The following is a 16,811-nucleotide window of genomic DNA, read 5'->3' as shown; positions in this document are numbered from 1 at the left end:
TTCACTAAAACAATGAAAAAAACCTTTTTGGAAATAAAATTGGGTATTATTTTTGAAACAATTTCCAATTTGATGTATTTTAATTACAAATTTATGAATTAATTATTATTATTATTATTATTTTGTTTGTGTATGCATGAAAACAAAATGCATTGAATCAGAATTAATGCTGTTGAATCAACGCCTACAACAACGAATAAATGTTAATGTAATAATTTATAACAAAAACACATAAACGTGATTATCACCCAGAACTTTATTTTACGTATAATTAGGTGTCATTTATTTTTGAATAGATTGACGAATGAAAATTAATTATTTTTTACTTCAAATGCACCATTGTTTCATTAAAAAAATTTACAATTTCTTTTCTGAACTTTTTTCAAGGATACTGGTAGAATCTAGGGTTGTTTCAAGGTTTTCTGCCGCCCTATGCGTCCCGACCGTAGAAAATCTGCCATTGCACTATAGCCTAGCTTGAGTACAACTATTGTTTTTAGCTAACCCTTCTAACTACAATTTTGCAGTGTGTTTTTAAAGTGTTTAACTCTTTGTTTAAACATTTTATTTATTGAGAAATTAAAATTGCTGTGCCTTAAACCTTTCAACCTGTTATTTAACATTTAAATTTCTTTCTCTTGAATTTTATGCTTAGTGATTTTCAACTCTTTCTTTCTTAGCCTTTTTGTCGCCCTAGGTAGCCGGCTAGTCTTGCCTATTGTTGGAAACGACCCCGATAGCATCATTATTAGTTTTTTTACTTACTCATAACAAAGAATCAATTTGTTTATAGGCTTGAAAAACACTGGTATTATCTGGACTGTTTATCCAGTTATATCTTAATCCAGACGAGATAAATGAATATGTTCTTAATTTATAAACATTTTGTAGACAACGACACACGTACACTTCTACATCATTACAATTATATTTCCAATCTAAAAAAACCCGTAAAACACCGTATTTCTTTTACACGGAGAGCTCGCACCCCTCTCATTCCTCTTTCAAATTCAACGTAATGACGAGTATTATTATCCCATTATTCGCTGTATTTTTAAAGCTTTGCATTCCATATTAAACAGCATACTCTAATAAATCGATATTTCAAGGCAATTTCTCATCAATACAATACTATAAGTGTTCCAAAAACACTTATCAATCTGAATTTTACTTAAAAGACATTTTTATGAGCGAACTTTTGGAAAATTAACTTTTTACTGATATGTAGCTGATGTCAGATGTTTTACGTCTTACTATTTGGATTGTTTGCCAACAACCAGTCGGCTAACCATACTAAAGGGTTATCTGGTTTTTGCCTGCATAACTGAATCAAGCCTTTCAGTAATATTGGATTCACAGCCTTCGACAGATACTCCCCTGAAACCCCCAATTTGCATTCCGCATCAAATTTAGAATCCGGGAAGAAAAACCTGATATCCTTCTCAGCTTTTGCGGGCGATGAGCTACAGTAGACAGCATTTCTGAGATTCGTTTCACCACCAAACTTCGCTCTAATGCTGTCCGGATTAGTCTCTCTGGCAACTTTTGGGTCATCGGGGCCCACCAGTTGAATAAGTTTGTTCGCTGCACCCCTTCCAGCGATGACGAATACTTCAATTGGACCGCTCGTCATGAAGTCAACGAATTCATCCATGTTGGTGCTGCTCCTTTCATCTTCAAAGTCGCTGATGTTGATGACTGGCACATTTTTTCGATTAGGATGCAGTATTTTGTCCCTTTCTATTAACTCTTTGTATAACTTGAAATACTTAGCGGCTTCTTCGTCTTGAACGGATCGTATGTAAAAATCTCGTGCTTGTTCAGGCTTGAGATACATACGTCTTCTGTGCAGTGTGAACAATCCAGAACTTCGAATCATGTATTCAATAGCTCTAATTTTTGAGATCGCATCGGGTTTCACGACAACTAATGTTCTTTCAAATTCTTCTACACTTGGTGTAGGACTTTCTTTTAGCACCTTTGGTTTAGTCTCCATATTTTATTATAGAGTCATCAACACTGTTGAGTAAATGTTTCTGTTTCAAATCCTGGTGAAAAAAAGCCTGAAAACGCAAATAAAAGAAATTAGTTCTTTTAAACTCTCAATTTAAATCGGTAAGGTTGGTAGTTGTATTAGAGTATATATCTAAAGATGAAAATAGTTGCAATAGTTTGTGTAGAAGGTTAATTAGCAAAATGTGCGGTTGAAAAGTAATATTTACATTTTAAGCACTAAAACTCACGTTTGACGTCAATACAAGAATTTTTTTTTCTCGAAAAATAGAACGTAGTCCAACCAGGATGTTTCTGTATGGTTATCTCCAAGTTTTTAATTTTGGCACTTACATCCCTTTGTTTCTCAGTGCCTCATTTGTCCCTAAAGAAGTATGTTTTAGATCTCTTTTAGAAAAATTTCTAATACCAGTATTTCGCTGTCACATAAAAAAAAAATGGAGTACCGATATTACATTTTGATCTTGTATTGTGATCACTACTAATCCCCCTCAGCCCTCATAGTAGTCCCTTAGGGACTCCCACGCTTCTCCCAACGGTGCTATCACTGTTGGAAGCAGTTTACGAAGGTTTGTTTCAGAAAGAAGTTTAGCTTGGCTGTCGTAATGCCCTCCCTTGTCTGAAATTTCGTACCATTCAATCGCCTCTTGAGTTTGGGGAACATCCTGAAGTCGCAGGGGATCACACCTGGAGAATAAAAAACCTGTGCTTGTTGAAGCACAGAAGTAAAGTTTTTCGCCAAAACGTCTAAACCACGTGCAAGCAATGTGCAGTAAAATCGTCACCGAAAGTACAGTCGTATGCATCTTCTGAATGGTTTCCACATGGCTATCGCCTTTATTCTAGTAAAATTTGGTTCAATAGTGCTGCTTCAGTTGTTCCGTAATTTTCCTTGAAATTAAAATTTCGACAGAATTACATGTCACGCCTGTCAAACTGTGTTTGCCAGCAGTGGACAGACGGAAAAAATTTACACGTGCGCACAAAGGCTTGAAATTACTCTTGCAAGCGTACCTCTTTTAATCCAACAATGTTTTACACAAGAAAACAAGATCGGCTACTTTTCTAACAGTCAGGGTTGAACTGGCTATGCGGGCATTTGGGCAAATGCCCAGTGCGCAGCTTCAAAAGGCGCCGATCGACAGTCGCCTTTTTTCTTATGTAAAATTTTATTGTATTTTTTTTTTTTTTTTTTCATTTGAGAAAGGAAGGATTTTTTTTGCTTGCAATAGAAAATATCGTAAAGGATAATAAGTTATTTTTAGACTTCCTGCAATTCATTTCCTTTTAACACCCCATAGGGGATCGTTATCCCTTCTTATCCTAACGATCATTGTAGGAAAAGACGGGGCGGAGAGAAAAGAGATGGCCCTCGGGCTGAGGATCTCACTTCCTTTTACATCACACCAATCACATTGCAACGTAGATCTTAGCAAATGAGCCACATCTTTTTTTTATTTACCAGCAGGACTGAAAATTGCCCCGATTTTGTTGATAACGATGTCGAATCAATGTGCAGTCCTCAACTGTCAAAACACATAGAACATCTTATTACCGTTTTTGTTTCTAAAAGAGCTTCAAGGCCCCACCCTGTCTATGTCGAATGATCTCCAAGAGAGTTATATTGAGCTAACTATTGCTAGAGCCGCTATATAGACAGGCCGACGCATCAGCTTAAGTTTAGCCATTTTGGATCGGATTTTTCATTGTTGCACTACTAGGGTTACCACAGCAAAGTTTCGGATTTCGCCAAATTTGCCGAAAATTCACGTGCCGCTCACAGTGAATAATCACCAAACGCGATAACTCGCCAGAAAAGAAAACCACTCAAACACGCTCTCCGATCCAAAAAGGCTAATCTTAAGCTGATGCGTCGGCTCGTATATATAGGGGCCTTAACTATTGCTTAGGGCCTTTCCGCAAGACGCCGTGTTTTGAGATTTCCAGTGTTCGCACAAAATAATGATTCACTTTAGCTCTCTGACACAAATGACGAGGACCATGTGCGTGTATTTGCTTTCGTAAAATTTTCCCCACATGTGTTTTTAAGAAATGTATTTAAATTTATTTTGCTACAATTGCTTGGATGTACTTTAAAAAGTAAATAAAACGAATGATATATATAAATATATTAATTGATTTATTGTAATTATTTATTATAATTATTTATTTTGTACTTTCTTGTTAACAGAGTGCTATGTTTAGATTTGTTAGCGATCGATTTTTCTTGTTGGTGTTGTAAAAACGGTCTGTTCACTAATGCTTCGCAAAAAATATTTATTGCTGTTTCTAATTATTGCACAGTAGGATGTAGTGGCGTACTCTCAGGGGTGGATTGTCAGAACTGTAGCCCATAAATTAATTTCTGGGTACGCCACTGGAACATTCAACGTGCTATTTACTTACTTCCTTTCTTTGGCTGGGATTAATTTCCAATGTTACGGTATATTGGATGCCTCCAAATTATAAGAACATTCTTTACTCATTTCATAACTCTAGGTAAAAAAAAAAAAGGTAGCGAAACTGCAAAACTGCATCAGATAAGGAGTGTTCTGATTAAACTAAATAATAAAATATGCTAACTAGTTAATACTATCTTTTTTTGGAAGTTTTTACTGTTTAATATGGTTTAGCGAACAGAAAAGAAAAATTTTAAAAACGTTCTTGAGCTGAATAATGTTTATGTGCAGGGAGAGAGGAGACTTTAAAATAGAGAGAGAGAAAAAAAAGTTGAATTATGAGTTATTCTGCAAAGTAAGTTTTGTGTTAAAGTAGTTGTCCCATTGGATCGAGCTCGATTCCCATTATGGGAATAATTAGACCATATTTTCCAACAAGCTACACGGTAACTCAACCTAAAAGGTAGAGAACTGAGAAGCAGGGAGCTGGAGCCGTCGCAAAGTCAAGAAAAGAAAATTAATTTGAATTCTGAAATTTTGAATTCAAATTATGTTTTTCGCAATCACGAACTGAGACAGGACCCTACCCATTGGAGTTATTGTTTCTAGAAACAGCTCCTGTCCCCCCCTCCAAGCCTGCCTCTCCTCCTGGGCGGTTACGTTTGCATAGTTGTGTGTGTGTGTGCGTAGACCTGTGCGTATGCACGTAGGCATGTGTGTGTGCGTGTGTGTAGGACATGGACGCTTCCGACAAGGAGAAGCGGATAGCTCAGGACCGGAGCAGCTGCGCTGCGCCGCCTGCAGAGGACGGTGGGTGGTGGTGCTGCAAAGGCTTCTGGTCCAAGCTGAAAAAGGCACGGACCTCAAAAACGGTCAAATGAGAACAATAAGCAATCGTGATTGCTGAAAAAAAAAAGAGTGTGTATGAAATTGGCGGCCCCTCAGTTTTGTAAAATATAGATATATGTGTGTATATAATATATATAGAAAGAGAGAAGAGGAGGAAGATTCAGCTTATGATTTAAGAGGGAGTCATTAGTAATTACTAAATCTAAGTATTTACTCAGAAATAAGAAGATCCGGAGTTTCTCAATCCGGAAATTTTCTTTTTGCAGCCTTAAAAATGCATTTTAGACGAACTGAGGTAATGTTAGGAGAAGAAAAAGTTGGGATGTTATCCCCCGTTCATTTTTCAAAATTGAAACTTTACAAAAGCAATTGTTGTCTGATTATATTAGAGAGAGGGGGTTTGGAGGCTCTTCTCCGCAAATGTTTGAAATTATGGCTCTAAAAATGCAGCTTTAGAAGATCTTAGCTGATAATAGAGGAGGAGAAATTTGTGGCCCATTTAGGGAAATTTTTTGATTTTGTAGTCTTAAAACCGCTTTATAGGCGATCTTTGGTAAAATTAGAGGAAACGAATTTCGATGGAAAACCTGAATTGTGATGAAATTTTTAATAACTTAGCAAGAAAAAACACTGTTGAATTATTGTTTAATGTGCCAACCCTTTTGTCTCCCTTTACTTTCTAAAAATCATTATTATTGTAAGTAAATGTAGCCATTTTTAGCCTACTTTCCCAGTAAAAGTCAGAAAAAGAAGAAAAAAAGCATGAAAGAAGGCTTAATGCATCTTAAAAATATCGCAAAAAACAAACAAACAAAAAAAAAGTCAAAAACAAATAAAATAGTTAAATAAATATTGAAAATTAAAAATTGGAAAGTAGGGTATTGAGATGGGGAAAATGTCTGTCGGTCTGTCTGTCTGTCCCCCTTCCCTAATAACTTTTGAATGAATAGTCCGATTCGAACAAACTTTTTTTTGTTCGAAAGATCTCGGCGAGGACACCTCATTCCCATAATTCACTTTTTGATTTGAACTATTTTTTGTTCCATTTTGAACAATTCAAAAAAACTTAACATTATCGCCTACGGGGAAATTCAAGGCAATTCCGAACTGTGAGGCGAATTTGCTTCAAACAAACTTTGTAGGAAAAAGCGTTTGATAAAAAACTTGTATATAAAATATCTTTTTAATTTGAACAATTTTCTGTTCAATTTTGAACAGTTCAAATCCCTTAACATTAGCGCCTACGGGGAAACTGAAAGCCAATGTAGATTCCGTACTTGAAGGCGGATTTACTTCAAACAAATTTTGCTGGAAATAGCTCTTGACACCAAACTCCAGACTTCGACTCCGAGAATTTAGGGGCACTTGATTGTTTTTATTTATTTTGGTAAGTGCATTAATTCATTTAAAAAAATGTTTTTGGCAACAGGGGAAAAAGAAACGATTTTTTTTTTGATATGATGTATTCATTTAAATGAGCTTATGAATTTTAATTATTATTTTTTCGTTTTGAAAGCTGTTAAAGATTTTTTTTAATGGAAAGAAGTGTATTAGCTGCTTTGTTTAAAAATTGCTGCTTTTTTTTTTTTTTTTTTAAGCATCTATTTTTTTTTTTTTTTTTTTTTTTTTTGATGAGTGAGGAATATTTTATTCCTAGAAATCAGCTTAAAGTATTTTAAAAATATGTTTGAAAAAATTTGCGATTTTAGCTACTTTTGAGAATATTGATCAGGTACTAGAAAGTAGTATGGGTATACGGGAAAGTAGGCTCGTCTAGTTCTAGACAGAACTTCTTGTTCAATTAAGCTATACTTTTTACCTTTTTTTTATACGAACGAATTTATCACTGATCGTTTTACTGTATTATTATTCATTATATTTTTACTTTGAAATAGCAATAAACCGCTATGAAAATTATGAACACGGAGTTTTTTTCATTATTTGCTCTATACCAGGGCTTCCCAAACGTTATTCCCAAACGCCAGCGGACCCCTTTCATAGACCAATATTTAGGGCGGACCCCTGCCATTGGGTTGTATAGATATTTGTAGTTAGTAGTTAATAGGATGTCGAAAATCATACATAGCACAGAGAAGAAACAAAACCATTCCAGACAATTTTGTTATCAATTTCTCACTAACATGACACTAATGGAACATCTGAAATTTCGTTTCCAGCTCTTCAATTTCGCAAAATTTCCAGGTGAAACCCCCGAATATTTAGCGATATCGAAAAATGCTTAAAATTGCGTTTTTGGAGCTTTAATCTTCGAAATTACTGGCCCTATACTAATATTACAAAATCATGCACAATTGGGTTCTTTAAACCACACGTACAAAAACATGAAGTGGAATAGCTCCTGAATATAAATCATTGCTTAAGTTTTTAAGACCAAAATTTTGAAATATTTTCCAGGTCAGAGCACCAGAACCTTTTTTCCCGTAAAATCTTCAAAGATTTTCTACAATTAATTTTTTTAAACGTCAATTTCGAAAACTTGCCGGGGAGGGGGAGGAGTTGATGTCGATCTATTAAAAAGAAATCGATCGGGACAGTCCCTAAGTTCCAGCACTTATCCTAACGTCAATAAATTCAACCTATACTGCGTTTTTAAGTCTCTAGAAATTTCCGCTGAGGTCGCTGTACCTCCCCCCCCCCCGCCTCATTATCAGCAAAGATAGTCTAAAATTGCTTTTTTAAGACCACAAGTTTTAAAAGTTTTGCTTCCATTGAAACCATTGCTTCAGTTACTCGTATGATCTGTGCTAATTCTATATTAGCCACCAGTTTGTTTGGCACTCTTGGCTTCCTTAAGAGGTTTTCCACCTCCAGCTCAGTCACTTCCTATGCCGGGCTGATGAGTGCTAATAAGCACGAAACTGCAATCCTCGGCTGGAATTGACTGAGCTGGCAGTGTATTTCAATGGAACATAGCTCGAGTGATGTTGGTGTAGAAATCCTTAAGTTTCAAAATTAATTGTGTAGTGCGGTTTTATCTGCCGACATCAATCTTCTGGAGTCAATAAATGAGGTGTAACATTTATTCCCTGGTCTGTGAGGTAAACAGAAACACGCTGGGGTAAAAGGAAACACGATTTCTTTTGCTGAAAAAGTCACAAAGTCATATTTTTCATATTCAATTACTCTTAGAGTGGTCTTAGACACAATGCACAGCTTTTTGTGTTTCAATTCATCCATAAGAAATGCTAAAATCTAAAGTTTGAATTTTGAAATTCTTTTTCCATTTTTTCAACTAACCCTATAAATATGTTTTTGGAAAAAAAAAAAAAGAAAAAGCAGTCTTCCTCCCCTCCCAAAAAAAAAAAAAAAAAAAAAAAAAAAAAACCAGAAATAACAAAATTTTAGGCTAAGTTCACAGACGATATTTTGTTATGAGAAGAAAAAATAAAAAAGGAATAAGTTTATAAGTTAAATTCTTGGGGAAAAATACATTGAAGTCTGCATGACTTATTTTTTAGGATTTCCCAACTTCAAATGTAAAGTGTTTTTGGGTATCTCTTGGTACTTCGTTTTCCCCAGTTGTTTCTTGCAACATTTAAAGAAAACAAGACAATTCACAACTTAAATAAATAAATAAATCTCTACATAGTATAAAATGAAGTCTCCAAAAAGCGTCTGTGTGTTTGAACTCACAAAACTCGAGAACCACCGGGCCGATTTTGCTGAAATTTTCAAAGTTTGTTCCTTTAAGTCCTGAGAAGGTTTGCAGACCAGTTCGAAAAACGCGATCGTTTTAATTTATTATGTGATTCTGCTCCTTTAACTTGAAAAATTTTATATTGACCATTATTTTCAGCCATTCTTATCTTTTGTTTTCAGAAGAAGAAGACTTGTAAGTTTGTCTTTTTGTCACGTCCACTCGAAAATTTCAGTCCAGTTGTATCCAAATTGATTTGAGCGAATGCCATCTAAAAATTAATATTTTCCACCAGTTCTTAATCTTGGGTTTCTTAAGATTTTAGGACAAAAAATTGATCTTTAATTTTGGTTAGAGACACTTAAGACAGCAAAAATCGGGAAATTCTAATGCTCTGGCACTAAATATGCAGACATTACAAGTTTCTCAGATTCAGGCATTTCTTCCATATTCTTAGCCTGTCTAAATTTTAATTTCTTCAATATCTAATATCAAAGCTGCCAACTTTTGAAAAACTAAATTAGTAGCAGAGTTTTTTTTTTTTGGGGGGGGGGGGATAAAACGGCACATTTATTTACGAATGCAACAGACGCAATGAATAATTTACGTTTAGATTCTGTACCCCAGAGCCAGACTGACGTCCAAAAATGGCGATTTGCCGTTTATTAGTGCATTGTATTTAGAAGTCTATTCCGCATTAAGCCATGTAAACGTAATTCGTTAAAAAGAAATCCTTTCCAATTTTTTACCAGGGTTAAGAAAGCGCGCGTCCCATCCTTTGCATGCTTTCCAGAAAAGTTCTTCCTCTCTCCTGTAAAATTACCATAATGTTACATACGTACTTCCGACTCTGAGGTACAAAATTTACAATTGGACAAGTAACACTTTACTCTGAAAAAAATACTAACAATCGATGTCAAATTTTCTTTTTCTTTAACATTAACTATAGGGTCATTCCATGCGAAATGAGCAAATCAGCTGTGGCTGACATGTCACAGATTTCAATGAAAATTTTTATTTAGGTAAACCATACATATCTATAAGGGAATGCAAAGTATGGAAGTTTTAAAACTGTTTGTTGCTTTGTTATTGAAATTAGAAGTTGATGTTTACGCTAAGCCTAAATTTTCAGAGTCCATCACTACCAGTTTGTGACTCAATAACTCCATAAGTTATAAACGTACACTTAAAAAATAAATATTTCCGCATTCTATGAACAATTTTATATTGAGAAAGAGCAAAGTAAAATTTATTCGGATCTTTTTTTGAATCTGAGATATTAACAAAGATTGAAATTTTGCCAATTTACTTCAGATTTTAAATCACTCTTCTAGCTCTTTTAATGAAAAAATAACAGTAAAAATAATTCAGATTGAAAAACTATCTATAACTAACTATCTGCTCTAATTTAGTAACTGTTTATTAATTTCTTGATGACGAAATTGTACTTTAAAAAATCGAAAATTTCCAAAAATTTCATTTTTTCCTCTGTTTTAGATGTTTTTTTGAAGATGAGGGATGCTCTAAATTTACTCAATTTTTTTTACGTAACATATTGAAGTGTCTTTTAGATGCTACTAAATTTTAATCATTGGTTCAGCGTATTTTTGTTACTAGAGTAACTTGAACTAAGCTAAAATTTCATTAGTTACTTCATTTTATTTTGTAAGTTTAGCAAAACTAACAATTTCTTTCGTGTTTCATTTTCTCAAAAGCATGTTTATGAAGTACAGTCTGAAATGTACATTTTTTTAATTAAAATAAATGTTAATTTTACTTGCTTTTGCATCATTTAGTCGTCTATCTAATTCCTTGAATTCTCGTAATTTCACATAAGGGTCAATCCATACTGGTTCCATACAGTACAAACTACTCTTTCATGTTCAAATATTTCTAAGTTATCAAATTAAAATAATTATTTTGAAAATTACAGCATGTTTTTTCAGTATAATGTATTACATAGGGCACAATATACGTAATTTAAGAAGGTGCCATGACGTTTTCACACTTTTTATTTCTGTTTTAGTGTGTGAATTGACTAGTAAAATTGCTTAATTTCAAAGACCTGTATTTTTTTTACAAACCCAACATAAAAAACAATATGTATAACATGTATAGTACTTAAACGGAATAATCAATTGGCCAGGAAATTTTATTTTTAATTCTATCTCCTTTTGGTTTATAGGGATCTAAAAATGTCATTTTCGTCATTTTTCCGATTTTTGAGGGGCTGTAATCTATAAAGGGTGTACAAACACACAGAGCAACAGTTACATATTCTTTTTAGCATGGTTCCAGTGATTAGTTTTTGTTGTATTTCATTTTGTGTTTCCGTCCCCTACGTGAGTTATCCCCCTTTGAAATGAGTAAAATTTTTACATTTGATCTTGAACTTGAACCTGTTGCCATTATTTTAATTATTAACTTACAGCTACGTAACTCAGCATATAAGACTATCAACTTATGCACTTTAACATCAAAGTGTTAAATTAACTGTCATAAATGTAATTCAAATAGATTTCGGCCAAAATGCAAAGGTCCCATTTTTGACTACGAAAATCACTTTTGATGACCTCTAAAAAATCAAAGGTCCAGTTGAGAGAAAAAATAAAAGTGGTTTTAAACATCTTTCATATGTAGCTTTTAGGAATATGAATTTCAAAAAAAAAAAAAAAAAAAAATTAAAAATGGTCGAGCGCACCCATCCGTCGAGACTGTATGGATTGACCAATAAAAAAAAAAGCTATTTTTCTCAATTTTATTTTACGTTTTGGAAATCGAAAACCAATTTCGAGTTTCTTCAAGCAAATAGTAGAAACACAGCTCTATATTCTTGTAAAATTTTAAAGTTGTCTGAATTTTTCCTCATTTGAATTTTTGTGTGTATGTGAAGGGGAAAATCATCATTTTACAAAATGTCACCAAGTTTAAAACTGATTATGAAGACAAAGGAGTTAAAATACAACTTCAAAAGTAAGGTATTTCTTTTATGATACTTAACACATTATTGGGTATTAATTTCATCAAAGCTAATGCATTCCTTAAAGATTGAGATTAAAAAATAAAATGCTTAATTATGAGAAAATTGAAATATTTTCAATTTTTGAAACTCGGTTAAAAGTTAACTATAATAACTTTGAAAATTTTACTGATATCAGATTAATTACCCTACTCCATAGATTGCAACAACATATAACTTTTGTGTTTTCATCAAATAGTTAATAAGATACAAGCCTTCAAAAGTGCAACATTTAGCATTTATGAGAATGCTGTTCAATTTGACCAATTTTCAATAGCATGTAACTATTAAAATAAAAAATTTTAAGCAAAAATATTTTAGATATTTTTATATAGGCATAAAAGGAACCTGTATACCAAATTTCATAAAAATCTGTTACCATGCGGCCACCACTTTTTTGCGAATTTTGCTCATTTCGTATGGAATGACCCTATAGTAAGATTATTTTGCATGTTTTTAAACATACATTTAAAAGCAATATTATCTAAAATATTATATTATCTGTAATGACAGAAAAATTACCTGTGATTAAAAAACAAAGAAAGAAATGAAAATCGTCGGGGTTTTTTTGGACATGTTTTCGTAGCGTCGTAGTTCAAGGCTGTAGTTCGTATAAAGTACGATTTTTTCGTAGCAGTTGGTAGCTCTGTCTAATATATAGAAGAAAGTATTGGATTCGTGCAAATTTTCGAATTTTGACGGATTTAAACGTTTTGAGGTGTGCTGAGTCCATTTCGACCATTTTTGGAAAATGTCTGTGTGTGTGTGTGTCACGTATGTGTGTGACCAGTTTTTTGTGGCTGCTCTACAGCAAAAACTACCGCATGAAATCGAACGAAATTTGGTACACATATGTGCCCCTATCTGAACTTGTGCTCATTGGTTTTGCCACGAATTCCTCCAACGGGGTGGAGCAATGGGACGTTTCTTGAGTTATGCGTGCCTGCTATTCCCCAAGAAGTAACTGGCGGAATTAAACAATATTTGGTCCATATATTGCCCCTAACAGGTACACGTGCTGATTCAATTTTGGTGTCAATAGCTCAAACGGGGGTTGAGCTACAGAACGTTTTTTGTTTTCAATTTTGATTGCTGTATCTTAAGAAATAATGAACGGAATCAAACAAAAATTTATATACAAGTAGCCCTTAGAGGATATAAGAGCTGATTCTATTTTGGCGTCAACAGCTGAAAAGGGGGTGGCGCAATTGAACGTTCTTTTTTTTCCATTGTGAGTGCATATCTCAAGAAGTAATGTTACGCTCTGGATGAAATTTGGAATAAATGTGAATCCATATATGTAAACAACGTTGGTTCAATTTTGGCGTCAATCGCTCCATGGAGGACTGTTTTTTTTGTGTGAAAAAAATAGCTTTATAATTGCAACAATAAGAACGATAAATCGTAATAGATTGTCGTCTGCGTATTTCGCGTGATTTTAATTGTTGGAAAATGACCAGAAAATCGCGATGATTTAAACTTTTTAACTGTTGTCATCTTGCGTTTGTTAACAAATAAGTGTTTGTAATTATTTTAACCAAGGTGTTTAAAATTTCAATTTTTATTCTTTGCTTTGCTTTGCTTTTGAGATAAATCGGGAATTGGAATGGTCGTCAAGTTTTGGCGTGTGTAATTTTGTTTTTGTTGGGAGTATTGCTTCTTCGTCAAGCATGGGGAGGGATCAGAATTATAAGAAAGATATAGAAGAAAGTTTCGAGATGGCCACAACGTATTGATTCCTCTTCTTATGAAATTATTTCTCAAAACCTTTTTTTTTTCATTGTAATTTCATTATTCATTTTGTCATTAAATATTAAACAGTTAAAAATTAAAGGTTTTAATGTTGCCTTTGCTTGATCTTCAGATTTGTTAATCAAGTAGTTCAGCATATAGCATAAAAGCCTATATATTATAAGGTCAAATATAAGTAAATAACTTACACTACCAAAAAAAAAAAAAAAAAAAGAAAAGAAAGAAAGAAAATTTTTTTTAATTAATAGCTCTTTAAAGCTCACTTGTAACTTGTTGAGGTAAAGTTTCAAATTTAACCATTTTTTTTTGCTCTTTTTCAGCCTTTTTGAATATGTTTTTGAGTTTTATGTATACATATCTTACGTCGTTTACATGTATATATAAACTAAATAAAAGCAAACAAGTTTTAAAAATAGGTATCAAAGCACTATAACTTAAATGTGCACTGAAGCAGTGATGTATTAAGCAAAGCAAATGTTTGCACTAAATTTAAATCAGAAGAAGTGTAAGAAAAATGTAGAGCAAGACAAGACTTGTGTTTTGTTAAAAATATAAGACAAAATTAATAAATAAATAAATAATAAAAAAATAAAAATAAATCGAAATAAAATAAGAATAATAATAAATGTAATTAAGAGAGCTTCAATAAGTAGGTGGAGTTATGGTGTTTGTGCATCCTTAAACTCCTTTTTTTTTTGTTATTTTATCATGTCGCACATATTTATGTGTGTGAAATATACATAGTTGCTCCAAATTGATGCAAAATGTAAATTTTTGCTGCTGCGCTGCTCGAAATTTGCAAGCTTACTGCTCCAGGCTGCTCCAAATTCAGTTTTGCTGCTCCAAGCTGCTCCAAACTCATCATTTTCCTTATCCCAAGATTGCTCCAAAAGCGAGTTTTGGTCAGAAGATGCCTGTTTTTTCAATTTCTTGGGCTGTTCGGCCCCTTTATGACGTGCCCCCCCCCCGCACTGCAGGTACGCAGACCCGGGCTTGATTATAAGGTAATTAAAATTGTCCCACACGTGACGCCATTTTCAGGACACTTCAAACAAAAGTAGTTCTGATTGAAAAAAAAAAATCGTGAGTAATAGTACTGTTTTTATGTGCAATTTTTTTTTTAGTTAGTAGAGGTACTTTTAATGTGAATATTAAAAGAATCCAACATCTTGAGTTCGAAAAAGCTAAAAAACGAAGGGTGTAAGGATTTTGCAAATTGACTTTGAAATGTGGAACTGAGAAGTCGAAAACTTGATGTCCAGAAGTGTGTCCTACACATGACAGTGATACTTCATTGAAAAATAACAATTAAAAAGACATTAGGAAAAAATAAATTTGCTTCACAGTCACAAATCAAATTTTCAACATCTAGCCATAAGTGATTTGTTTATACACATAAATATTAGTGAAAATTTAGGTTAACTGTCTCACTCATGATCGTGGAATCTCTTTGGTATTCCATGGGGAAAAAAAAATTCAACCCTGTTTTTGTTTTTAGTTTAACAGAAATGAAAAAATTTAGAAAAACGCCTGTTAATCAGTTTTTTAATTGTCTGAAGTTCAGCCGAGAGCTACGAAAGCAGTTAAACATATTAAAACACATAAAAAGTTCTCTTGCATCTTTAACGCTCTGTTGCGTTAGTTATAATTCCAAAGTAAAAATAGGATGAGTATTACATACCAGATCCGTCAAATGCAATTCGTTAACTTTCAAAAGCAAATTCACTATATTTATTACCTATAAAACTCGTGCAGTTTTTAATTATACCAGTCATGATAATCTTTTTTTTAAACCCGTTTTAGGATTAAGAACAAAGTTACGAAAGTATGAAATTTTAGAAAACTTACCTCTCAGTATAAACCGAACGAAGCCCAAAATTTCCGCCAAAACAATGCGCACTTCGAAGTGTCAACTACATGAAACTGAGTAACAGCGACCGGCCGTTGGTCACTTTCTAACATTTATTGATCGTCTGTTAGGGTGGGAAGACATTTTTCGGTTTCCGTAGATACCTGCTGAGCTCGTGTGTGTGAATCACGCACGAGGTTCTTTAGAACAATACAAAGCTGGAATTATTCATAAATAAAAGAACACCTAAACTGTAAGGAAGTAACTAGTGACACAGATTTCAAAAATGGTTTATTGTTTGGCAGTATACATTGGTTATATATCAAAAAATATTTTTTAAATTTTTCGAATAACAACTTTGTTAGGACCTCTGATTTATGCTCCAACAAGACCATGACTTTAAAAATGGGGGGAGTGTACAAGTTAAAAAAAAAAAAGCGTTGGTTACAACGTCAACTACAAATGTAATCCACAACGTTTAAAAAAGGACACTTCGGAAAAAAATGAAAATGAAAATGCAGATACGTTTTGGCGGGCTGTTTGTAACCCCAAAACACGTCGCAATTTTTATGCAAATTTGTAAATTTGTGTGTGTGTTTGAAATTGTATTGCTATTTTATTTATGCTCTTTAGCAGAAAGATATATTTTTTTTTTCAAAATGTATTGTTAGTCATGAGGAATAATGTTTCTTTCTTTTTTTTTTGCAAGTCTTTCGAATAAGTGTTGTGTTAATTATGAGGCAAAGTTTCTTTTCTTGTTAGTCCTTCAATTAAAGCTACTGCCAGTCATTAAATATAAGCTGCGTAAGTTGGAGAAACTAAGTTGGAAAGGACCACAGACAAATTGACTACTGAAAAGTTCAAAACTTACAACTTCCTTACTCTCCCCCCCCCCCCCCACCGGTTTCCGAAACAGTGTAATTATGTATTCGTATGTGTATTTTATTGTTTTTTCATATAAAATACCCTGATGATCATAATGATCACATAAATGATCGTTTTGCTAGCAGATATCTGAACAGAAATATGGCAGAAAAAGTAACGAAAATAGCATTTTCAATTGACCTTTGCTTTCAAAGCCATGAGTGAGCCACCAAATTATTTATGCTAGCATGTACCTAATATCAAGTCGTATCCACATTTTAAGAAATTGGCACGGATCACGCATTGATTTTGAAGGAAAACGATCATATATTTAGCACCAGAAGTTCACGATCTTAAACTTTGACCTCTACTCAGAGACAAACAAAAAAATTAAAAAAAAAAAAAATA

At 33.4% G+C, this 16,811-nt stretch overlaps 1 protein-coding gene across 1 annotated transcript; it reads right to left on the bottom strand.

Annotated features, from left to right (window-relative positions):
- Positions 1–220: 220 nt before the first annotated feature.
- On the bottom strand, positions 221–15,596 carry LOC129229995 (nucleoside diphosphate kinase homolog 5-like). The gene is made up of 2 exons (XM_054864379.1): positions 15,539–15,596; positions 221–2,063 (listed from the first exon to the last, which is right to left on the bottom strand). The coding sequence occupies exon 2, from the start codon at positions 1,994–1,996 to the stop codon at positions 1,244–1,246; it is 753 nt and encodes a 250-aa protein (XP_054720354.1). The 5' UTR covers positions 1,997–2,063; positions 15,539–15,596; the 3' UTR covers positions 221–1,243.
- Between the last annotated feature and the right edge of the window lie 1,215 nt (positions 15,597–16,811).

Source organism: Uloborus diversus, chromosome 9 (assembly GCF_026930045.1).
Source record: "Uloborus diversus isolate 005 chromosome 9, Udiv.v.3.1, whole genome shotgun sequence".
In the NCBI taxonomy this organism is placed as follows: domain Eukaryota; kingdom Metazoa; phylum Arthropoda; class Arachnida; order Araneae; family Uloboridae; genus Uloborus; species Uloborus diversus.
This window is presented reverse-complemented; position numbering and strand designations above follow the sequence as displayed.

Coding starts and splice junctions, on each gene's coding strand:
- LOC129229995 (XM_054864379.1), bottom strand. CDS start 1,996: ATGGAGACTAAACCAAAGGTGCTAAAAGAAAGTCCTACACCAAGTGTA.